At 37.6% G+C, this 25,933-nt stretch overlaps 2 protein-coding genes across 7 annotated transcripts in view; one reads left to right on the top strand and one right to left on the bottom strand.

Annotated features, from left to right (window-relative positions):
• Nucleotides 1–2,837, bottom strand: part of RPS6KA5 (ribosomal protein S6 kinase A5) — a 38,415-nt gene extending 35,578 nt beyond the window's left edge. The window contains exon 1 of the mRNA XM_070753269.1: nt 2,387–2,837. Within this exon, the coding sequence (XP_070609370.1) occupies nt 2,387–2,462 (76 nt within the window). The 5' untranslated portion in view covers nt 2,463–2,837. The remainder of the gene's footprint in view (nt 1–2,386) is intronic.
• DGLUCY (D-glutamate cyclase) overlaps nt 2,204–25,933 on the top strand; it is a 45,782-nt gene continuing 22,052 nt past the window's right edge. For 4 of the 6 annotated variants that reach the window (XR_011559221.1, XR_011559220.1, XM_070753297.1 and 1 more), the window contains exons 1-10: nt 8,715–8,764; nt 9,218–9,326; nt 12,148–12,301; nt 12,789–12,987; nt 16,749–16,899; nt 17,727–17,849; nt 19,514–19,711; nt 20,263–20,523; nt 21,812–21,911; nt 24,250–24,398. Coding sequence is in view for 4 of the 6 variants with exons in the window: in XM_070753297.1 (XP_070609398.1) it covers nt 8,744–8,764; nt 9,218–9,326; nt 12,148–12,301; nt 12,789–12,987; nt 16,749–16,899; nt 17,727–17,849; nt 19,514–19,711; nt 20,263–20,523; nt 21,812–21,911; nt 24,250–24,398 (1,465 nt within the window). In the remaining 2 variants the exon portion in view is untranslated. Of the gene's footprint in view, nt 2,410–3,026; nt 3,127–8,714; nt 8,765–9,217; nt 9,327–12,147; nt 12,302–12,788; nt 12,988–16,748; nt 16,900–17,726; nt 17,850–19,513; nt 19,712–20,262; nt 20,524–21,811; nt 21,912–24,249; nt 24,399–25,933 lie in introns of those variants that run through there. The other 2 variants (XM_070753315.1, XM_070753306.1) reach the window with 2 other exon arrangements.

The following is a 25,933-nucleotide window of genomic DNA, read 5'->3' as shown; positions in this document are numbered from 1 at the left end:
TATAAGCAACTTGGAAAAACTGCTATATCAGATCATTAAAAACAAATACTATAAGTTACCATATTTTTCGGAATATAAGATGTACCAGAGTATAAGACACACCTTAATTTTTTGTGAGGAAAACAAGAAAAAAAGTTTGAATACTAAGTATTCTAGGTACTAAAATGTACAATATTTATAAAATAAAGGCATCTGCATCATATACTCGTTTAATTGGAACTTAGATAATATGTTAACCATAATTAATAAAATCTGCAAAAAACTGAAGTGGTTACTCATGCAGACAGAAATAGCTTTGAAGAACTTCTAAAGAGGAAAATGAAATCTTGCAAACAGTACAATTGTTCTGTTTCAAAAGTGCTGTGTGTGTGTGTTGCTTTGCTTTTGAATATTCTTCACAATCCTACTAGATATGTTTTTAGATTTCAAATATCCTCTGGATACAAGATGATTTAACTGAGTAACATACGTTTTTATTTTAATAGTTGCAAAACTACTCTAATAAAAGGGTGTTTTTTTAGAATTTTTAATTTTTAAAATGATGTAACAGACTGCACAAGAGTTTTCCTTGGTATTGTTGTGATTGGTCCATGTCTGGCTCAGCTGGTCACGGATTTTGAAGACCAGGAGACGGATGCATATCGGTACCCTAGGCCAGTGTTCTGGTCACCTGAGTCTGAGAGTGATGCTCACTCTCTGAGGATCAACTAGAAACTGTAGCACCCCCAGTTAAGGTATGGACTAAGCCAGAGGAGGAAGATGAATTAGAGGATGAGCCCATGTTAGACACCAGAGTTAGGAGATCTATGTCCAGACAAGAATATCTAAAAAGAATGGGGTTTGGCATTTGTAGCTCTAGGGAACACTTGACCACACCAGGTCACTATATAAGGGACAGTCTGGGATAAGTCGGTGTGACAAACATTTGAAATCATGGCTGTGAGCCTCGGAGTTCCGAGAGAACTTTATGCTTTCAGATCACTGAAATTGATGAACGCTGTATCTCTGAAAAGACTCTGGATAAACTGTAAGTTCGGTTGACTGACAGAATCACTTCAAAGGAATTTCCTGAAATGAGTTTGGCTTCCAGCCCAAGACTTGTGTTTATCTCAGAGACAATTCTATTTATTTATTTTGTCAAACAATTATAGAGTCGTAATTTGTACAAATAAAACATTAGATAAGTAATGATAAAAAGTAACAAAAGAAGACAATAGGACAGGGACGGTAGGCACAGTGGTGCGCTTATGCACGCCCCCACAATTGTGCTGGGAACACTACCAGCATGGACTAAAACTAACCTGTAAATTAACCTGTTTTATTCTGGACATTTTAATAGCAATGTAGTTTTATAGTTAATTCTCTGAGTGTGTTTGTGGCTTTTATTCCGATCAGTGACCCATCCAGACAGAACAGATATGTCATATTTTGAGGAAGTATTCAAGTTGCTGCTTGTCACTTTTTAAGTAGTTAATGGTTGCAGGCTTGACTGTCTGCAAAATCTTTCTTTCAATAGCATCTGCTTGCCCAATAAGATCAAGAAGTGTAGGCTTACTCCAGATCATTCCAAGAGACAGCCATGGGGAAGGGACCTTCTCATCCCAACAATGTCAGGGAGATTAGTAGTTCTCATTTTCCAATAAATTTAGTTTAATTTCTCGTCAATTTACTTTTGGCTGGGAAATTCTGGGGCTTGAAGTCCAAATATCTTCAAGTTGCCAAGGTTGGGAAACACTGGACTAGAAGACCTCCAACGTCCCTTCGAACTATGTTCTTACTATTTCATTATTATAAGTGGAGAATTTCCTTAGCTGGAAAACGGATGTTCTTCGCAGTTATCTCAATAACTTTTGTTCAGAATGTACAAGAGTAATAATAATGGAGAGCCCATGAAAGTTTTTTTCCTCCCCTCCTTATTTAGTTACATCGATCTGACGTGGGTTTGACAAGATGCCATCATCCGGATAGTAAAATGTTCCCGCTTTAAAGCACAAGATCCGAAACAGTTACCATTCGCGCAATTTCGCCACCGACTTAAGCCTTCGCCTAACCTTCTTGCTCCGTTCATTCTCCTCCGAGTCCTCTGGGCCCAGTCGCCACCCCTTCCCCGGGCTGCCAGCCCCAGCACCGCCCTTCTAGCCGGCTGCCCCACGACACCCTTTACTCCCGAGGCGCCGTTCTCTCCGAGCCTTTGTTTCTCCCTCCTCGCCGCCGCCTCCCGCGCCGTCGTTGCACACTTTTCTACGCCGAGCCCATCCTTCTCTTTCGGGGCGCCCCCTTTTCTTTTTATCGGGAGACTTCTCAGTGGGGAGACGACTCCTCCGGCGCTTCCCACCCCTCCTGCGAGCCTCCTCACCGCTTCTTTAGCTTAGACGGGCAGACTCACCGTTCTTCAGCTCGTGCCTGACGGTGAGCAGCGACAGCTCCCCTTCTTCCTCTGCGCCCCCGGCGGGTCTCTCCATCTCCTCAAAAGCTCCCTCCCTGGAGGGCCACCTCGGCGGGGGGCGGGGTGGGCTGGCTAAGGGACCCCGGGTCGGTGCTGCCTCACACGAAGGGAGGGAGGAGGGGTGTTATTCCTCAGAGACTACTCCATGACTGCCTGGTGGTGGAGGGTTCCTGACAAATAAATAAATAAACAAAGGGGGCGCCTGCAGCTGACAAGCGCGAATTTAACTGCCGCTTAGCCCTCCAGGTCGCTTCCCCCCCCTCCATTCCCAGAGGAGGGAGAGAGGGAGGGACTAGCGCTCCAAAGACAAGTCGGGGAGGGGGGTGAGTAAAAGAACCTGGAACAGCCAAGCAATTCAATCTGCACCCCCACCTAACTAAAGCAACAAAAAGAGGAGTCGAACTGAATGCTCATTGGCTTGAGAGATTACACTCCAGATCAGGGATTGGTCAAAACCCGTAACAAAATACACCCCCTTCATCCTAATCATCCGCTAAGAGACACGGATCCTCATTGGTTTAGCGGACACACCAATCGAGAGCACTCTCTCTCTCTCTCCTTCCCCCCCACCCCCAATCTTCAATCGATTTAGAATTAGATCTTTCGTACCTGCGAGAATTTTACTTCCCTAGTGTAAAAAAAGGCAGGTAATCGGTTGCGTGGGCACTAAGATTAGCGCGGTGAGTGACTTAAAATCCTTGACATTCTGACGATTGCAAGATCTCTTGGAAGTATTGCAAATACTGGACTGTGATCTTTACGCTCTCCAAAAACCACCCATTACGGGTAATAATAATAATAATAATAATAATAATAATAATAATAATAATAATAATAATAATAATACATAATAATACATAATAATACATAATAATACATAATAATAAAAATAATTCATGTTAAAAAGAAGGACATTAATGTTTACTGTATAGAAAATAGCTGGAGCTGAGACTGGTACTTGAAGTGAAGGGCTCCATTAAGGACAATGCAGGATACTCACGAAGCATTAATCAAATGGTGAATGACATTTGAAAGGCAAGGAAATGAGCTAAATAGAAACGGCATTGCTGAACTGTTTTTCGCTGATTTAGAAGTTAATTCTTGTGTTCAGGTGTCTTACTACAGAATAGATCTAGGAGCTGTCATTCCATCCTAAGCACAGGGGGAGGAGGATGGAAACCCTGCTTTTGCTGTCGGGGGGCTTAAGCAGCCTGGTGGAGAGAGCAAACCTTGGCAGTGGTTTGCTCTCCAGGCTTGTTTCAGACCTTGCTTTGGAGGGTCCAATTTTTGAGTTTTGCTGAGATTGAGAACACATTTCTGATAATGGATATTATTATTATTATTTTATTATTATTATTATTTATTAGATTTGTATGCTTCCCCTCAGTTTGAGCAATGAATTAATAAAAGCAAGATAGAATCATTTGCAATAAGGTAAAGATTCTCCTTGCACATATGTGCTAGTTGTTCCCAACTCTAGGGGGCGGTGCTCATCACCGTTTCAAAGCAGAAGAGTCAGTGCTTTCCGAAGACATCTCTGTGGTCATATGGCCAGCATGACTAAATGCCAAAGATGGAATGAAAGCTGTTACCTTCCCACCTATTGGGGGGAAGGTCCCTATTTTTCTACTTGCATTTTTACGTGCTTTTGAATTGCTAGATTGGTAGAAGCTGGGACGAGTAACGGGAGCTCTCCCCATTACATGGCACTAGGGATTTGAACCGCTGAACTGCCGACCATTTGATCAACAAGCTCAGCATCTTAGGAACTGCAATGTTAGCTGATATATAACTACCAATTTTATGATAAAGAGAAATATTCTTGCTAATTTTTAATGTTAATTGTTCACAATTCTAGAAATAATATTCTTATAAAAGAAGAAAATAATTAATACTCATACAGAATATGAAGTTGGGAATTGATCTCTGAAAAGCCAAAGTGAAGGTAAACGTGAAACACTTCATAAGCAAACTGAGCAAGTGCAATTATATTCAATATATGGGAGTATGTCTGCTGCGTATCTTATAAGAGATATATAAAATATATCTGAATAATAATTTCAAAACTACTTTGCATTGCACCTTATCTCATCCTGAAGCCATAGACGAAATCTGATAACTGATTTTTCTGAAAAGTTAAGTGTTTTTCTCTTGCTTTTGATATCCTGTTGACAGGCAAGCCTGATCTCTGATAACTGACAGTGCAATCATATCTGTATAGATGCTGATTTTATTACAAGTAGGCCTCAATTTACAAGCACAATCTGGACCAGAATTTTTGTTGCTAGGCAAAGTGAATGATAGGTGAATCCCGCATGATTTTCTGACCTTTTGGTTGTTAAGCAAATAATGGCAGCTGTTAAGTGAATCACATGGTCATTAAGCAAATCTGGGTTTCCCCATTGATTTTCCTTGCCTGAAACCACTGGGAAGGTAACAAATTGGCAATCACGTGACCCCAAGATATTGCAACCTCCATAAATATATTTAGTTGTCAAGTACCCAAATTTTGATCACGTGACCAAAGGGATCCTACAACAATCATAATTACACGCACTAGTCATCAGCCACTTCTTTCACTGTGATTGTAACTCTGGTCACTAAATGAATGTATGTGACTTTAGGACTATCTGTATGTGTGTTTGGCTTTGACGCTAGAGGCTCTTTATTTTGAACTGTTACTTTACCATTGTTATTATATTATACAGGTTGTTCTTAAATTACATTCCTGGGCAATCCTAGTTACTATCATAAACCCAAAATGCACAAGTTAGGTGAGGGGCATTATGATCCAACAATTCTTAGTTGGCTCCCTCCCAGCCTAGTGCCTCAATAAGGTAAGAAACAGTTTACTCTTCAACTCCCCCAACTCCCCTGTTTCCCCCCATCCCTGCACTTAAGACTACCCTGCACAGGGGCATTCCTTGGTGGTAACTGCAGCCCAGAGCCTTAAGCAGTCTCAGCTGGTTGCAGCCATTAGCCTTTACTGAAGAGTGACACCTCAGGCACTTCATCACGGCCAGCCACCAAGCTTAAAGCCCAGCTTTCCTACCACCTTGCAATCTGCAGTTGCTGCCAAATTTAGCAATTTAACCATCTTCCTCACACTGCTGACAAGGCACACACATGCTGCCTTTGCAATGCAGCTGTTGTTGCTATTCATATTATTGTCTCAGCAGGACATAAAGGTTTAAAAGTTTTAGGAAAATAATTTTTCTTTGTTAGGCAATGTTGTGGTTAGCTCTGGCCCAGCTCCTGCCCCAAGGACTGTGGATGTAGGGGAGACATCCACATGCCGCAGGCCTGTTTTGCTCCCGGTGGAATCTGACGATGAAGGCTCCTATGACCAAGAAGACATGAGTGATAGGGAGGAGGAGAATCTGGCAGACAGCTCAGAAGGAGATCAATTATCTAGCTCCTCCTTGGATTCGGAACAAGAGTTAATGATACACCTACGCATGCAGAGAGGGATGCATAGGCAGCAACAACTGAGAGATTATTATCAAAGAAAATGAGGCTACCTGTGGTTGGGTGGGGCTGTGGTAATTAGTGAGGCTGCTATAAATAGCAGCCTGTGGGTTTGGCCATTGTAGAGGATTATCTGATCATTGTATTTCATGCCTGCCTTGCTGACTTCGACCTTTTGTGTGCTGATTTTCCCCCGCTTTGAAACTTAACCAGAGCAAAGTGTGTTTCACTTTGTGAAAGAAGAAGGACTGTGAATTGTTTCACAGCTGCAAGCTAAGTATCTCAGAACTGATAAGGGACTTGTACAAATTACCAGTTTGTTTGGAGAGGAGTGCTCTTTGCTATACAAAAAGAGTGCTTAGTTTATTTGAATTTTCGGTATAAAGAACATTGTTTTGAATTTTCAAACGTGTGTGTGTGTGAAATTTGTATCTGTGAATTTTTGGGAGGATTCTACCAGAGAGCTCGACAGAACAGGTAAATTAGTAAAATAATAAAGTATACCTAAACTCATGTTGTGCCAAAAAACCCCAAACCCTCAGTCCTTCCAAAACTAAAATTCTCAATGAAATCAATGAAATTCTCACATAGGTTTCTCTCCCTAGCACTTAGTACTGTGATGGTGAACCTATGGCACGCGTGCCACTAGTGGCACGCGAAGCCATCTCTGCGGGCATGCAAGCCCATGCCCAGGTCAGCTCCACCACACATGCCAGTGCCCTCCTGCTGGCCAGCTGATTTTCAGCTCTCTGCCAGGAGACAAGCACACATGCGTGAGGGGGTGGAGTGGGTCGTGTGTGCATGCCCACGGGAGGTGTTGCGGCTCTCTCCCTGTGGCCCGTTTTAAGTTCCAGGAGGCTTCAGGGAGGCCTGCTAGCAGCTCCCGCAGCTGACTTTTAGTTCCAGGGCTTGTCTGCACATACACAGGGATGGGGGGGATGTTGCAGGGGTGGGAAACACGAGCACGCACAGAGGGTGGAGCCTACAGGGGGCATTGCATAATGGGTGTTGGCACGTGTGCGCGCTGTGTTGTGCATGCGTGCAAGCTTTTGGTACCCAAGAAAAAAATGTTTGCCATGACTGACTTAGTACATACAAATCCATTTTGGAGCATTCCATAAGACCATAAAAAGAATTGTCTGCATTTTCATCCCGTGATGGCTCAGATTGACTCAAGGAATCAACATGTACAGATAGATTTAGAGACTTTGTCACTAATACTAATATAGAGAATCCTGTGATTACCATCTGAACAAAGGGCAGAGTTTTTTCAGTGCAAAACTTCCCTTGAAAAAGAAAAAAAAACCCCACTCTTTGCTCCTCAGCAGTTAATCAGGCCGAGGTATCTCTGTGTTTATCTGTTTGCCAGGAAAGGCAAGATTGTCTATCAGTTCTACAATATTGCAAACTCACTAACATGTTAACGTGCCCATTTCTGTAGCATTTTGCTTGTCTGAAAATATAACTGAGTCAAATTACAAAATCAAAAGACTTGGATAACATAAGGACTGATCAACTGGAAATGCCCCAGATATCAAGATGATAATCTGATAGGAGTTGGGCGGTTTATAAATCGTAATAATAAATAATTTTGGACTGGTGATTTCAGGAAACATCTCTAGGCATGGCTGAAGTTTAATCATGTTTCTCATGAGTATTGTGTATAGGAGAGAGGTCATTCTACAGGATATAAGCCAAATTGAGTAATCCTAGAATCATTAATAATATGATTTATTCTAAAAAACTGAAAACGGCAGATTCAAAACCACTGAAATTGAATAGTATATAAGCCAATTAAGTATGCTTTTCTACTGTGGCAACAATATCCACAAATAACCATACCCATCTTAAGAAGAAGGCGTTTTATCTGTCTGTGGAAATATATAATTTGTTTCACAAATTCAACAAATTATATACTTTTCCCTTCTGGTAATGTTAATCGGGATAGAAAAATCATTTGCTTCAGTGAGAGAGAATACATTAAAAAGGATTATGAATTCATTGTGTAAGCAAAAAAAAAGCTCAGTATTGTGAACAACAATTTTAAATATAGTATAGTAAATATCAGTCAGTACTGGAATCAAAATCTTGATACATGTGTTTTATGTGGAATATGCAAAAAACAACAAATGTTTGTGCATAGATTTAAAACTCCACTTACAGTCCCAGTTATGAAAACTACTGTCCCGTAACTTCCCTTCACAACGTATATTTTGTGGTTCTCAAAGGTTTGCATTGTTCTGCGGCTTGTTGAGCAACAATTCTGTTACCCTAATTAGTTCACTTGGAAACAGAGAAGTAGTATATGTAATTCACTATGAATTTGACATCAGTAGAATTGGGCATAAATAAAGAGAGTTTTGCAAGGTAAGGTTATCATAGTTCACTTGATCACCTACATTTTTCTCATAATACTGTACTGTAATTGATGAATGATACTGTACTGGAATTGATGAAAAGGACTTTAGCTGCTCCTTTAAATGAGAGGGATTTATGCTTTTCTTGTTGAATTACGCTTCCCATTCTGTCTAGAACTACTAATGATATCATTTATTTTTCCTCTAAATATGTAAAATATCTGGCAAAATGTAATTCTGTAGTAGAATTATAGTAGAATATAGTAGAATTCTGTATACAGTACTTGTAACAAAGATGGAAAACAAATACTCGGTTGAAGTCTTGCTTTGGATTTTTTATTCTTTTAAACATTCAAAATATGTAACCAATTAGGGATTAAACATTAACTCCTTAATTTTAAAAGTACCTTTAAAGCATGTTCCATGCTTTAAATCAGTGTTGCTGCTTCAGGAATTATTTTCCTTAGAATTAATGACTACAATGGAATTAAAGGTAAACTTAGACATAAGATCACTGGAGGGTTTTTTGGTAATGTTTTATCAATAGTAGATCCTGAAGGTAGTAATTATAGAATGCTGAAAAGATTATTGAAATCAATCTTGAATTATTAAGGGGCAAGTGTGTGAGAGACATATAGAATATTATATAGAATATAATTTAACACTAAAGGCAATAGCTTTTATGCCATGCTGCTATATGCCATGCTTCATATTTGATCTCCAAAATCTATTTCATTGGACAGTGACACCATATTTATTTTAGAAACTAATCAGCTAGAATATCCTTGAAGTGGAAGATTGAACAGTTCACCAATTTCAAGACAAAGTTCATTGGTTAAAATTGTAATAAGTTTAAAATAATGGTTGTTTAGATTTCTATCTATAATGAATATCTATGTATAATAACTATGTATAAAACTAAAATATAGTTTTATCTCCCTTTTAGGATGAAATGGTTTTCCTGGGAGGTTTGAAAACTCTTCTTCCTTGTGCTATTAGAAATCTGATTCGATCAAATAAACTCAACATTAGCAACACCTCCGGAATGGCAGAAGGTAAATATAAAGATAGATCAATGAAATCCTTTTGCTGAACCCTTGATGTGCATTAACAGCATTTCAACTTATAAACCTGTATTTCTTAATTTAATCAGTTTTAGTACAAAAAAAGAGATGTAATAGACATTCATGCATGAACTGGAAGATAACATATGTGAACTGCCAGAGTTTTGAATATTTTCCTTTTCCCCTGCAGCTGAGAGAAAGGATGAATGGTCATTCTATTCCATTTTATCTAATTAGTAAATCTAGTTATTTTTTTCAACAAGACAGTGTTTTAGATTATTTGATCATTTCAGGGAAATTCCTAGTTGATTATGCTCAAAGTCATTTCTTATGTATAAATTTAAGACTGTATTTTTTTTAAATTATATTTTATTCACATCCCAACTTTCTGGCAGAAAGGCAATCAAGCTGTCTCCGTTTGGTAGGGTTTTTTTAATGTTATTTTCTTCACATCCTGTTAATTAATTATTCTCCAAACTTCAGACTAATATAAAATAGGCAGATTTTTCCCTTCAAAGTGACAGATAAACTGATTGAACAGAAGACTAATTAATTCATGAATTAATGTAACTGTTTTCTCAAAAATAGTTTATTGAAAGCACCATATAGAAATTCTAGTTCAAGTTGTCTTAATTCTCTATTCTCAGATAATCCATATACATTAGCATATTCAATTATTACATTTACATGGCCAACTAAGCCATTTTATGATTGTGCTTAGCATGACTTTTGAATGCAAACCAGAGTTTAAATATCGATTAAGAAATGGTAGCTTAATTACTATATGAAAGTATGTGTTGTCATTATTATTCCATATACCATCCAATCTCTGGGAATTTTAAAAATATTTTTACATAAAATTTTTACCTTAAAGAAAAACAGGAAATGTTAGGCAGTTTGTACTTTGCAGCTGTTGTGTAATTTTGAACTTGTGTAACTCAAAGGAATGATAAGAAGGGGGAGTCTCATTCGGGTGTAACACTAACAACTCGTTTTTGCACTTGGGACAATCTTTTTTTTGCAGTGGCAGATACAGCAAAGTTACTCACAGTATTCCTTTCTGTATCTCCAGATTTTAATGTTCAGTATTGAGTGAGGCACCTTTTCCAATTAAGAGTTATTTATTTATTATCTGATCCCCATTGCCATTGTCCACTGAATCTACCAGTGGTTAGACAGGCACAGACACCAATATAAGCTATTCCCAGCCCTGAGCCCCAACTTCCCTTGAACTCTCCCATATCCCCATGTCTTTTTGGCTGCCACCTAGCCCTGCACATCACTACTGTACCAGTCAGGAAGCTTTTTTCACATGCTGAATTTCTTTGGGAAGTATGCCACAATCTCAGGGCAAAGGTAAGGGAATGGCTTTGGTTATCATTGGGTCTTTGGTTTTGGTGGAGGTTGAGCTACAGAGTTCGGGCTCAGGAGTTCATGGCAACCATGGATCTGATCCAAATTATTAACAGTCCAATCAACAGTGGATGTTACACAATAGATCTTAGTTGTTACTCTTTTTATCTTTGAGTAGTGGCTTAGGGCTCTGGGTTTGAAGGAAATTAATGTAACTCAATTGTCATGTTCAGTCCATGCTCTCTTGCCCTGGAGTTTTCCATGTGTGGCCACCAGTGCACAGAGGTAGAGCCTGTTTGAGTAGTTTATCCCAGAACTCAGCTGGGATTCATGAAATACACTGCTCAAAAAAATAAAGGGAACACTCAAATAACACATCCTAGATCTGAATGAATGAAATATTCTCATTGAATCCTTTGTTCTGTACAAAGTTGAATGTGCTGACAACAAAATGAAATTGATTGTCCATCAGTGTTGCTTCCAAAGTGGACAGTTTGATTTCACTTGGAGTTATATTCGGTTGTTTAAGTGTTCCCTTTATTTTTTTTTGAGCTCTATATTTGGGACTGAAACATAACAAGTACAGAACAAAAGCGTTTACAGTAGCAATCAGTAAAATATTATGTATATTTATTCAGAATTAAATTTCATGTCATTTATTTATTTAGCATGTGGCATATTATACATATTATAGCAATACGCATTAACCTTTTAGCTAGATTAGTAGAATCCAATAAAATATAAATGTCAAAAAAATTATGTTCATGTATTAATGTCTAGCCATTGAAGTGTGGCATTGTTTAAATTAAAAAATCAGATACTGGCAGTATATACCCTCACTTTACAGCCGGTCACAATGTAATATACAGTTTGACCTGGACCCACAGTCACAGTGAGGGGAGGATACTATGCCCCATCCTGAGTCCTTCGAGATTGGGTGGCATAGAAGTCCAATAAACAAATAAATTTATAAAGAGACATTTATTCTGTTAAGTAAGGCTTACTATTAATTTAGAGTTATGCTTAGAATTCAAGATGTTAGATTTAAAAAGGAATACAAGATCTTGAACAAAACAGATAACCACTGTGTAGAAGCAAAACAGTATTTTGGTTCTTATATCTATATACCACATTTGATCTGTGTTACTGTTAAAGTGGTGCTGAATTTTATCTAATCAGAGAATGTAAGAGATAGAATGCTATATAAAAGTTGTGCTTTTAAGTGAGATAATTTATGATTTATCCATACATATTGTCAATCTGAATGTGAGATTGTACATACCTGACAGTATTTAAGTGAGCAATATGGGAGAAGGAATTTGGTAGAAAAGATGATCATGCAAGTAAATAAATCACTATATCACAAATATATTTTTCACTTTTATGATTACAACCCCCAAATGATAAACGTTTTGAGTAAACAATCTTAGATTAAATTTCTGGCTTTTTATATTTACAGGATTTGTACAGGCAAATGTTATAATTATGCATAAATCTTTTGCTGATGACTTTGAAAAATTTTGTCACGCAAATGATGGACCGCTTCCCTTGCTGTATAGAAGTAAGCCAGGTGAATGGAAGTGTCCTTTATTGAGCAACAATTCTGATATAAGGTATGTATAGATTTGTCTGTGTTGGTAGCTATCAAGAAATATTTTAGCACCACTTATCATTTCTGTGTATTCTGCAAAGAACACTGTAGTAGTAGTAGTTGATGTTTTCATCATCATTATCTTCATCATCTATTAACTATTAAGGTTGCATAGTTTTTTATAAGCATGTGAATTATAGGGGGGGGGGGAAGAGAGATTTAAAATACACAAAACTAAGTTGTAATGATTTCTCTTGACTCCGGAAAGTACAAAATCCAAATGCAGTTTTTTTGTGCAGACAGTGCGATTCCACTTGTCAACATTTACATACCTTTTAAACATAAGAACTGACCCTTAAATTATCATCTGATGAGAAGACAGTGTATCCATTTTACTTCAAAGTATGCCCCATTGTTTTCAGTGACCATTTCTCTGAAAGTAAGTAGATATTTAGTTATAGTCAGAAATCAAGTAGCTAGTCCAATGATGATGCTAATTAATTTTACAGAAGTGACTGCTTGCAATACAAGAAATATGAGCACGGAATATCCACAGGAATTGTGACAAATCTGAAAGAATATTCTGAACAGTTTAAAGAAATGGTGACCTTTTATCTAGGCTGTAGTTTTACATTTGAAAAGGCACTCCAGAAAGCTGGCATTCCTGTAAGAAATGTGGAACAGAAATGTAATGTAAGCATGTACAAGGTAAGAACAGAAGGGGGGGAAAGTAGGGGGGGGATCCCAAGGAAGTCCCTTTGGAAAAAGCACCTTTGGGACAATATCTCCGGGAGATCTGGCTTCCAAATATTAATCTGGCTCAAACCTCCATTAGCTTTAGACTCAAACAACACCAGCCAAGTACTGCCACCTGCTGGGAATGTTTCTTAAAGCACACAATACCACAGGTCAGAGGTGGGTTCCTACTGATGTCTGGTGTGGTAGTCCAGTAGTGGCCCACCGATTGCACAATTTGTGTGTTATAGCCCCGGTGCTGTCTTGCCAGTTTGTGCGCAGCACCATTTATTTTTTTACTAATTTTTGGCTCCTTTTGCTTCTGCGCAAAAGCAAAATCACGCAAGGAAATGCATGCACAAGAGTGTAGTGAGCGTGCGCACATGAATCATTGCAATGCGCATGCAGCGCACCAGTATGGAGGTAAGAGGAATCCGCCCCTGCCACAGGTGTCAAACTCGAAGAAGGTATTGTGAGGTATTGTGATGTATCGTGACTTTTTTGTCTTTGCGGAGCCAGGGGTGGGCATGGCCTCTGCGTGACACATCTGGTCCAGAGGCCATCAGTTTGACACCATAATAAATACTGGCAAATACAATCGGAATAGATTAGATTAGATTTAGATTTATTGGATTTATATGCCGCCCCTCTCCGCAAACTCGGGGCGGCTCACAACAATAATAAAAAACAGTACATAATAACAAATCCAATGCCCACCAATCTAATTACAATTTAAAATTAATAAATTCATAAAATAATATTTAGTATTAGCTCAGAAAGAATATTGGTAGTCATTCTTAAGTTGCACATGGGCATACAAAATTCTAATGCTCTTTTCTGGCATCTAGTGAACATAGCAGCCAATTCTCCAGTAAAGTTGCGAATAGTCCATGAATGGGTTTTTTGGCCACATGCTTCTCTGCACATGCCCCAGTTTCCAACTCAGTCAGATCTGAAACAGTCTTCTTGGCTGTTTCCTCTCTAGCAAAACCATTCATGGACATCAGAACTTCTGGATTCAGGTTTATTCTTTTCATTTCAGCCACTCCTAATTATTCCCTACCCTTAAAAAAAGGGACAAATCAAGCCAGCAAGCCAAATGTAAAAGCCAAAGAGTCATCAAATTATACATACCACTAATATTCACCAAAACTAAGAAAAACAAATTACCCATAAAAATAAGAAAGCTCCAAACCAAAAAAAGAATTCTTTGGCGCAAAAATAAAGCAGGCCATGTTTCCAACTTTAAGAGCTGCTATAAAAATTTGTGTCACCAAATAAAGACTGAACGTACCAATTATCACATCATCCAAGAAGAAAACCTTCTACGGACAAAGTCTACTCGTGCCTTCTACAACTTTGTTAACAATAAACTCAAAGACTCTAGACCCATCCCACCCCTTAAAGGACCAAACAACATAGACCCTAATGATGAATCAGACAAAGCCAACCTCTTTAACACCTTCTTCAGATCAGTCTTTGTTAACAACAATGGCTCATGCTCAACATTTCCTAATCGCCCCACAAATAACCTCAATAATCTTACACAAATTGATTTTACAGAAGATAACGTTAGAAAGGCATTACACAACCTAAAACCATCTTTATCTATTGAACCAGATGGACTATGTGCATACTTCTTAAAAAAGCTCTCCTCCACCTTGGCTGAAACTCTGAGCATAATTTTTAATAAATCTTTCAGTACTAGCTCCCTACCCACACTATGGTCACTGGCCACAGTCATCCCTATCTTCAAAAAAGGAGATCCAAGCAACGTTGAAAATTACAGACCTATTTCTTTGTGTTGTGTCACCTGCAAAGTTATGGAATCAATCATAAACCAATCCATTACACTCCACCTTGAAGCTAATAACCTATTTTCCAATAAACAATTTGGTTTCAGAAAAATATTATCCTGTAATCTACAACTCTTGCACTGTAAAAACATTTGGACCACTCAACTTGACCAAGGTAATCCAATTGATGTGATCTATATCAACTTTTGCAAAGCCTTTGACTCAGTTGTCCACGACAAACTTATTCTGAAACTCAAATCCTACGGCATCTCTGGACTACTACGCAATTGGTTAACAGCATTCCTATCTAACAGACAACAAGTGGTCAAAATAGGAAGTGCCACTTCTCTTCCTGCTCCTGTTAACAGTGGTGTCCCTCAAGCTAGTGTTTTAGGACCCACACTATTCATACTATACATAAAAGATCTTTGCGATTGCATCACTAGCAATTGCGTTCTCTTTGCAGACGATGTCAAACTATTTAATACTACCGACAATGCTGCTACCCTTCAAAAAGACCTTGACCACGTAGCAGAATGGTCTAAAACCTGGCAACTTCAAATCTCCACCACTAAAAGCTCTGTCTTACACATTGGTAAAAAGAATCAGAATATTAAATATAAATTTGGAGGAATTGAACGTATTGATAACTCTCAATCTGTCAAAGACCTTGGAGTACTCATATCCAATGACCTATATCCTAGAGCCCACTGCAACAACATTGCCAAAAAGTCTTTAAGAGTTGTTAACCTAATCCTTCGCAGCTTCTTCTCTAGTAATTTTGAACTGCTAACAAGAGCTTACAAAACATTTGTCAGACCAATCCTAGAATACAGCTCACCTGTATGGAACCCACATTGCATATCTGACATCAACACAATTGAGAGAGTCCAGAAATATTTCACAAGAAGAGTCCTTCATTCCTCTTCCCACAACAAAATACCTTACTCCACCAGACTTGAAATTCTTGGTTTAGACAACTTACAACTCCGTCGTTTCCATTCTGACGTAATGATAGTTCATAAAATCAAATACCAAAATGTCCTACCTGTTAACGACTACTTCAACCGCAACAACACACGAGCACGAAATTGATTTAAACTAAATGTCAACCGCTCCAAACTTGACTGCAAAAAAATGCGACTTCAGCAACAGAGCAATCAATGCCTGGAATGCACTACCTGATTCTGTGGTTTCTACTCCTAACCCCAAAACCTTTAGCTTTATACTATCTACAATTGATCTCTCCCCCTTTCTAAGAGGTCTGTAAGGGGCGTGCATAAGCGCACCACTGTGCCTACCGTCCCTGTCCTATTGTCTTCTTTTGTTACTTTTTATCATTACTTATCTAATGTTTTATTTGTACAAATCATCACCCTATAATTGTTTGACAAAATAAATAAATAAATAAATAAATAAATAAATAAATAAATAAAGCCCTTCAGACACTCGGTAGCAGTTGGCTTGTTGCCACTGCGCCCTGCTAATTTACCAATAAAATCTGTATTTTCATTTCACGTTATTTTGGGGCGACTATCTTATATTTCATGCTGATCCTCAAGTACTGTGATATCTGCCTATTTTTATTTAATTGCAAAATATGTTCTTGAGACAATAATAATTTAATGCCACTAGAAAATAAAATAAATCTAATATAACATTGCTAATTTATTTAATGTTTCAATATTTAATTGCTGTGACTAGGTAATTAAATAGAAAGTTAGCAAGAGCTTAAATAGAATGCCATATGAATCATAAAGGTGGTAATAGATGATACGTGGGTGAAGGAACTGAACATGCTAGTGATTAATCTTGTGGCCTTTCATCACCCAATTGCATTTATGTCAGAGGTAGGATGCCCTCTATTTAAACGAAAAGGTCTTTGGAGATGTCTTCATTGTTCTTAATGCTTGGATCATTTTTTAAAAACTTTACCAGACTGCTGTTCCTTGCTGTGCTACCGAATGTTTTCACTGTAATCTAATAGTAACTATGAGATATATACCTAAAGATAAACTGAAGGAGTGTGTGCAAATCACCCATCCAATGAAAAAATCACATGGAGCACCAGTTCATATTGGCTCTTCTGGTCAGTGTATTTTTTCTTCTGTATTTCTATGATCTATAATACAAAACATGCATGAGAGAGAAAAGTAACAGGCCTTAGACTTGCTGGCTTACTAATGTATAGTCTAGCTTTGTAGCGATTTTATGTACAAATAGGAGGATTTAAAAGAATTCCACCCTAGAATCCTACTAGTAATTCCAGGAAGTGTTGGGTAAGAAACCTCTAAGTAAACTAATGTTTTTAACAATTGCAAACCGCCCAAAGTCATTGGCTCGGGTAGCATAGAATGGTAATGAATTATGGTTGTTAGTTAGATGTATGTATTTATGTATGTATTCAATATCTATTGCTTAGACTATATTTAGTATTTTTTCTTCTATTTTTATTTTATTCACAAAAATGTTACAATACAAAACAGCAAATAGCCAGGTTCCAATTATTGCTGTTGTTATCACTATCAATAATAATAATAATAATAATAATAATAATAATAATAATAAACTATCACAGGCTTTTCAGTTCAATCTCTGACTGCCTAAAGTTCAATTTCATATATTTTTCCCAAATAAAGTCATAAATTAAAAATTTATCCCATGTCACATTTGTTACCTGAACCCCGTAATTCCTTTATACAGGTACAGGAATAAATAAACAATTAACTTTTATGTTCACCTTGTAATAAAATAAAGAAATGTTAGTATCCCATGCAACAGTATCCCACTAACATCACTTTCGATGCCACATCCCGTTCTCTTTTAGGGAGTTGTCAGATGTTTTACAACATTAAGTCCCAACCTAATTGGGTTTTCTACATTTCTGTTTGAGTATTAATACATTTTCAATTTTAGATTTGTTAGGAATCAAAGATCTCTCCAGTCCAGAATATGGTGATGCAGTACAAGCTCATTCTGGAGATGTACCAGTCTTTTGGGCCTGTGGAGTAACAGGAATAGAAGCTGTCATCAATTGCAGTATGTATTTAGTGGAATTGTTAGAACTGCTGTTTATTATAGAAAACCAATGATGCTTAAAAATTGTAGTTCAGTCACTTCTGATTCTTCATGACTCAATGGACACCAGAACTTCTGGATTCAGGTTTATTCTTTTCATATCAGCCACTCCTAATTATTCCCTACCCTTAAAAAAAGGGACAAATCAAGCCAGCAAGCCCTTCAGACACTCGGTAGCTGTTGGCTTGTTACCACTGCGCCCTGCTAATTTACCAATAAAATCTGTATTTTCATTTCACGTTATTTTGGGCTGAACTCACATACATCAAAAGGTTTCAGGCAATCTCAGAAGGTTTAGACTAAACGAAAGAGTTTGTAACATAATGTACAGGTAGTCCTCAACGTACGACCACAGCTGAGCCCAAAATTTATTCTGCTAAGTGAAACATTTGTTAAGTTAGTTTCTCCCCATTTTACAAGTTTTCTTGCCACAGTTGTTAAGTGAGTCATTGCAGTTGTTAAGTTAGTAACACAGTTGTTAAGTGAATCTGGTTTTGCTTCGTTGACTTTGCTTGTCAGAAAATTGCAAAAGGTGCTCACATATCCCCAGGATACTGCAACCGTCATAATTATGAGTCAGTTGCCAAATATGAATTTTGATCATGTGACCATGGCGATGCTACGATTGTAAGTGTGAAAAAGTCATAAATCAATTTTTTCCAGTGCCATTGTAACTTTGAATAATCACTATATGAATTGAGGAGTACCTGTAATTGTTCATTGATAAAGTACAGTACAGTATTTGTAATTTTTATCACATGTAACCTGCATCTGCATAACCAACCTATTTTCATCTGCCTTTTCCTCTCACCTTCTGTCCCCACCTCATCCCATTTTAAAACTATCAGCCAAGACACTCTATGTATCCGATGAAGTAAGTGGCAGCTCATGAAAATTTACACCTTTTAATGCAATTTATTAGCTGGAAAAGGTGCTACCAGACTCTTACCAGTTATGAAGTAGGCAGTAGTAAGATAATCATGCATTTGTTCTTTTTTTCTGGGCACCTACTTTTATATTCTGTTGATATTCATTTATTATATTTTCATTCATTATCATCTCTTGCACAGCATTTTTTCCATATCCTTTCCTCCAAAGCAGAGGTTGATGATTAGTGTTATGTTTGTACTTTTAAATAAAGGTAACCGCTGATTGGTTCAAGTCGCAGCCAAGGGAAACCTTGGTGTGAAAGTTTAAAAAAGAGGAACTCACGGCTGTTTCCCCGCGCCAGCAAGGTATATAAGGCGCGGCTTTAGCCGGTAGCTTGCAGTCACTTCCTACCTGCGAGCTGGTCACTTCAACTGTTCCTGATTGCCAATAAAGAGCTGTTAACCTTCCTCGGCCTCCAGTTCCTGATTTAACAATCAGACAAATGTTGTTCAGTATTTTGGGGACCAGCTGTAGTTTCTTAGGGAGACAGTGCATCACTGTATTTTCAGAGCAAAAGGGATCAATCTTCATTCAAGGATAAATTGGCAGAAGGGACATGGAGATTACCTATAGGTGGTTGCACTAATAGCTCTGAGAATTCATTTCCCCGAAATTCATGTGCTCAAACTCCTCCCAGATAGAAAGGCCTTCATTCCTCCTGCACACTGCTGATTGAGCTTCTCTCTATTTTCCAGAACCTCCACTTGCTTTTACCCATTCACCTGGTTGCATGTTTATCACTGATTTGGAGGTTGAAGATGATGCATCTGGTAATGATAAAGATCTCCCTGAAGTCTACTGTATTTCTCAGGATCCTTTGCATTATAGCATTGCTTCAACAGCAGCTGTAAAGAAAATTAGATGCTTAGAAAATATAATAGCGATGGATCCAGGTAAGAGAATAAAACACAATCATGTTAGGAGTCTAAATGGTTTACTAACAATAGAAAAAGTTGTCTCTGTATTATTTTCTGCAGCAATCCTCTCAAAAGGAAAAAATGAATTAAAAAATCCAACTCTAATGCTTGCATTTATTCCCAAACTATACCTTTATGGTTAAATTAGCCATAGACTATCATTTCGGTTAATACTTAACTTGTAGCTCAACTTTGCAGAGACTTTCTATAGAATATAAATGAATGATGTATGAAATGTTGTTTTGAAGAGATAAAAAAATCAGAGGAAAGCCAAAACAAATAACTTTTTGGAAAATAATAGTTACCAAGTTATTTGCATATTTGGGCAAGAAAAAAAGTCTGGTATAGCAGTTCTGTGATCTTCTATTTCATTTCCTAATACTGTGAGCCATTGCATCTCTCAGCTTTAAGATTTTTTTTAACCTATCAGTAACCAAAACAAACTATTTTAAAAAAATAAATGCCTATGGAAAACTACTTTCCTCAGGATGTTCTTAGTTTAAAATATTTGCATTTTCCATTCTTAGGGAACAGAGGTGTGAAATATCTGTTTTCTCGGGATGAACTTCTGAAGGCATGCCTGTCGCTTTCCCATGCAAAATCGGTGTTGATTACTACAGGATTTCCCACTCATTTTAAATATGAACCACCTGAAGAAAATGATGGGCCGCCTGGAGCCATTGCAATGGCAGCAATTTTGAAAGCCATGGAAAAAAATGTATCTATAGTAACTGATCAAAGAGCTCTCGATTTAAATAGAAAGATTGTCAAGGAAGCTGTGGAGCAAGGTATGACATGCTCATTATAATCTGATTATGTTAAAGAGCATTTCAGTTTCTTAAAAATTAAAACTCCATATTGTGCCCTTTCATTAATTACTATTGACTTCTTTTTTTATATTCTTGTTTTAAAATCTATAATAGTAATTCTCAAATGCATGTATTATGACAATACTCCTAGTGTGGGGTAGGAAATTACATTCTTATGATAGTAAAAAGATATTCAAAACCCTTACCAGCATCACAATAGATACCTAGATAAATCTACTAGGTTGGCTTCATTTATCATTCTAAACTATAATGTGGATTAATAAATTTATTAAATTTATATGCGTCCTCTTACCATTAAATTACTCTTAGTGGCTTATAGTAGCACAAAATCCAAGTAAACAATTAAAATTGAAATATTAAAACATCAAATCTTAAAAGTGAAATGGTTATTAACATTATCAATAAATAAAATAAAAGATAAGTGTGCAAGTGGGATACAGGTGGGATCTTAGAATAGAGTAGAATAACAGAATTATTGGAGATGGATTTAGGATACATAATTAAGCTCTCTTGTAAGTGAGTATTCTGTTTACCTGAAAGAAAGCCAAAAAAAATTCCACCAAAATATTTCACTTTAAAATGAGAGTGGGTCTTATATTGCAGTTCAATATTTCACCCAGTATCTTGTGGGATTTAATTATTCTATGCAACTGAATTGGGAATATTCCAATCAAAGTATAAAGACAAAAATAATTTGGTTTTAAGAAAGATTTGTTAAAAATATTTTAATATTCTTCTATTGAAATCAGTAGAATTTCCACACCTTTAGGTGCAACTTAGTCATATCTTTCTTTACATTCATCCTATTTTACAAAGAAGGAGAATGTCCTGAAAATTTCAGCCGCAGACTATTTAACATTGGGAAGACAACACAAATAATTGTGGAGTAGTGATCAAGCATGTGTAGATTATTTGGTAAGCCACTTTGCTCTTTAGCTACATCTCTTTCTGAATCTGCAGACTATAGAAGGGAAGTAAGGTTTTTTTAAAATAATGGGTTTTTAGATATTTTCTTTTAAATATTATATTTGTTCATTGTACACTGTTTTATTATTGTTGTGAGCCGCCCCGAGTCTGCGGAGAGGGATGGCATACACATCTAATAAATTACAATAATTATTTATTATTAAGCGCGAGTGTTTGAAGGCATAGTAGCTCCTGCATGCCTGGAAGGGCCCTATGGACAGGCCTAACAATGGCATGATTAATATGAGCCAAGTTACCCTTGTCTTTCTCTATATTCAAGAAATACTGCAAACACCTGTTCCTGTAATCAGCTACCAAAGCAATTCTCCAGATTCAGCTCTGCAGTTCTTATGTGAAGATGGGAATCCAGAAAAACCAAGGTATATGCCTAAATCTAGCATATATCAGAAAGGTCAAGGACAATTTGTCGTAGACAACTCACCATGGACAACTCATTGTGGGTCAACCTGCCATAGGAACAATTTAATGCTGTATTAAATTGTTTCATTCAATGTTATTATTGGTGACCACGTTTTCTCAAAATTATTGTAACTTTTATTTTTCGACTGACTTTATTTTATTATTATTGTCCACAGTTCCATCATAATTTAACTTTTGTATTTGTTGAATTGTTCCTTGGTGCATTGTCCCACAGTGCCCATAGTGAATTGTCCCATTCCAATCTCAAAGGGTTTATTGTAGGGTGTGGGAACAGGGCTCAGCTCCTGAGGTCTATATAATATCACAGATGTCTAGATATCATCTGGTTGACTTCAAATACCAGAAGGGCTTTAAACCAAGTTTTCTCTAGGAACCTGCAGCTTTCTCTGGGAAAGATAAGTGACTAGTATATATCCTTCAGGTACTTTCTTGAAACAGAAAGAAATAAACAGAGGGTATAAAACACAATGCTAGAGGGGAGAGCCTAAAGGACATGTGAGCAGGATAGAAAGATAAGAAAAAAGTTACCTATTTGCAGGGAAGTTGGTATTACTATTGTGGAGCAGGAAACCAGTGGAAGAGAACGAGCAGTGCTAATGATCAGTAGATCATCGACTGGCATTGTAGTGAAGGTTAGAGATGAGCGTCCTCATTTTGTTTCCCTCCAAGTGCGAAGTGCATGCTGTCATACGCTACTTGAATGCTAAGGGCATGAATGCTGCTGCGATGGGTGTCGAAGATTTGTGCACAATGGGTGCTCTATATTTTTCTCAACGATTTCTGAGTTTTGAATTTTTTGACTGAAGGAGAATGGGCATGGCGCCACTGCATTGATTGATATTTGCTCTCTGGAATATGGTGATAAGCCCAAGTTACTATAAATAAACATTTATTATTATTATTATTATTATTATTATTATTATTATTATTATTATAATAATAATAATAATAATAATAATAATAATAATATTATTTCATCTCCTGTCACTATACAGTTGAGAAAAACCTTGCCTTCAATCTCGAAATAGTCAAGACATTCTCAGATGGCACTGACTCTATTTTGTGTACTTCAGTAAGCCTCCATCACCTCGAGGCTCGACTACTGTAACGCTCTCTACATGGGGCTACCTTTGAAGACTGTTTGGAAACTTCAGATCGTGCAGAATGCAGCTGCTAGAGCAATCATGGGCTTTCCCAAATATGCCCATGTTACTCCAACACTCTGCAGTCTGCATTGGTTGCCGATCAGTTTCCGGTCACAATTCAAAGTGTTGGTTATTACCTATAAAGCCCTTCATGGCACCGGACCAGGATATCTGCGAGACCGCCTTCTGCCGCACAAATCCCAGCGGCCGGTTAGGTCCCACAGAGTTGGTCTTCTCCGGGTCCCGTCGACTAAACAATGTCGTCTGACGGGACCCAGGGGAAGAGCCTTCCCTGTGGCGGCTCCGACCCTCTGGAATCAGCTCCCTCCAGAGATTAGAACTTCCCCTACCCTCCTTGCCTTTCGTAAACTCCTTAAAACCCACCTCTGTCGTCAAGCGTGGGGGAACTGAGACATCTCCCCCTGCCTATGTAGTTTTTGTGCATGATATGACTGTATGTATGTTTTTATATTGGGGTTCCTTGCTTTTAGATTTTTAAATGTACAATTGTTATTTTAGATTCTAATTTTTAGATTTGTTATTATATATTGTTTTTATCATTGTTGTGAGCCGCCTGCGGAGAGGGGTGGCATACAAATCTAATAAATAAATAAATAAATAAAAATAAGCATCTTGTGCACCCATCACAGCAGTGTTCATGCCCTTAGCATTCAGGCAGCGTATTACAGTGCATACTTTGCACTTGGAGGGAAACAGAATGAGGACACTCATCTCTAACCTTCACCACAGCGCCAGTTGATGACCTACTGACCACTGGCACTGCTTGTTCTCTTCCACTGGCTTCCCACTATACGATAGTAATACCAACTTCCCCTGCGAGCATTCCCCATGAGACCTATATGCCTTGTAACCTTACTTTCTGGATAACTCTCGTATTATTATGAAGATTAAAGTGATAGATTGAGGAACTGGAGCAACTTTGGATGGAGCAGAAACTCTGGGACACAGAGTTGGGGAAAATGAATATCAAAGAACTTTCCTCATGATCCCTGATAATAAATGGAGTTATGGGGTTTTGATTTGAGAAACCTTAATATGTAACGCTGAGTACAACAGGCTATTATTAGTATTAGAAATGAATCTTAATCCTTTTTAAATCCTTTTTCTTTAGATTTAATCATTTGATAGCAATAGAACGTGCTGGGATGGCTGCTGATGGTAATTACTATAATGCCAGGAAAGTTAATATTAAATATTTAGTAGATCCCATCGATGAACTCTTTATAGCTGCACAAACTCTGCCAGGAATTACTACTACAGGTACAGTCTGTATATTTTCCCTCAATGATCTGATAAAAGTATTAGTGTTACTATCTGGAGACATTAAGAACAGGGTCTATTATGCAACTGGAATAACTGAACTGAGACAAAAGAACAGATGTTCAAATAGATATGAAATATTTAGCTCTCTTAAGGTTTCAAATGTTCACAGCCATTGAGATAGGAATTACTATGAGGCAATTTCCAATTAATCATTATTTACTGATGCTCTTTGACATTTTCTAAAATATGAGGAGCTTTTGAAACATATTAAAATCACATTTATTCTAACCCTGCTCTTCGCCTGTATGAAGCGAAACCCAAGGCAAAGGGAGAGCAGAAAAATGTACACAGAAGCAACACATACAGATGTGTTCCTGAAATAAACCGCAATTAAGCCTGTTATTACGGTTGCATGTCTTTTCTTCTCTCACCTTTCTTTTGACTCGTAGAGTGTTCTGTTGAATAAGAGTAGTCCAAATCCAAGTTAACTCACTAATTTCCTCCAATCTTTGAAGACCATAGTACAATAGCCAATTTTAATAAAGTTTAGTTATTTGCAAGTTAGTTGCTTTTGAAAATCTTCAGAAGAGAAGTAAAAGAAAAGAAACTCATTAAATACTCTCAAGTTATCCAAATCATCTTTTAATGTGAAGTCAAGCTCAGTTCGTCTTCCAGATATTGTTTCTTCTATTCTGTATTAGATTTTATTTGTATTGAATTCACTTTCACTAAGTATACTGCAACTATAACACTATGGTGCTTTTCTTCTTTCAGTAGATGGCACTCTTATTCCCATTAAGCAGTCTGTCAAAAACAGTTGATTATCAATAAATACAGGGCGGTTAAAAATACAAGTAGACAAAACAGTTTCTCACGAAAATCACTTTACAAATTGTTTGAGCCTTTTATCAAGCTTTCTATGTTTTATAACTTCCCTTGGGCTTCTTTCAACCCATAATTTTCTTTTTCTTTTTCCTCTGTGTGTTAAGTCACTGCTATCTTAGACTTGGGAGGTAGCTTTTAATATTCTTGTTTTTAAATCAAGTCTTTAGAGTAAAAGTTAGTAATTATCTCACCCAGTTTCAATGCTGTGTCCATAAACTGCTCCAGCACAAATCTTGTGGTCCCAGTTGTGGTCCCCACCCCCGTACATGCGCAGCCCTGCACAATCTTGTCCTGTCCCTACGCATATGCACAGGCCTCACTGAAGCCTAGGATGGTGATAAAATGGCCAAATGAGCAAACCGTAAGTTTGAAAAAACGGACTTCTCGTTTGCTGTTGTGTTGTTTTTTGCATTCTGGAGGGTTCAGGGAAGCTTCCTGAAGCCCTGGAGTGCAAAAAATAGCACAACAGGAGAACCAGAATTTTGGGAAATAGATTTCCGGTTTGCCCGTTGTGCTTTTTCTTTTGCACTCCAGAGAGAAGCTTTCTGATGTCTTGGAGTGCAAAAAACAGCACATCAGGCAAACCATAAGTCTGTTTTCCGAACTTCCAGTTTGCCTGTTTGCTGCAAAAAAAAAGCACAGTGGAC

Source organism: Erythrolamprus reginae, chromosome 1 (genome assembly GCF_031021105.1).
Source record: "Erythrolamprus reginae isolate rEryReg1 chromosome 1, rEryReg1.hap1, whole genome shotgun sequence".
NCBI lineage: Eukaryota > Metazoa > Chordata > Lepidosauria > Squamata > Dipsadidae > Erythrolamprus > Erythrolamprus reginae.
This window is presented reverse-complemented; position numbering and strand designations above follow the sequence as displayed.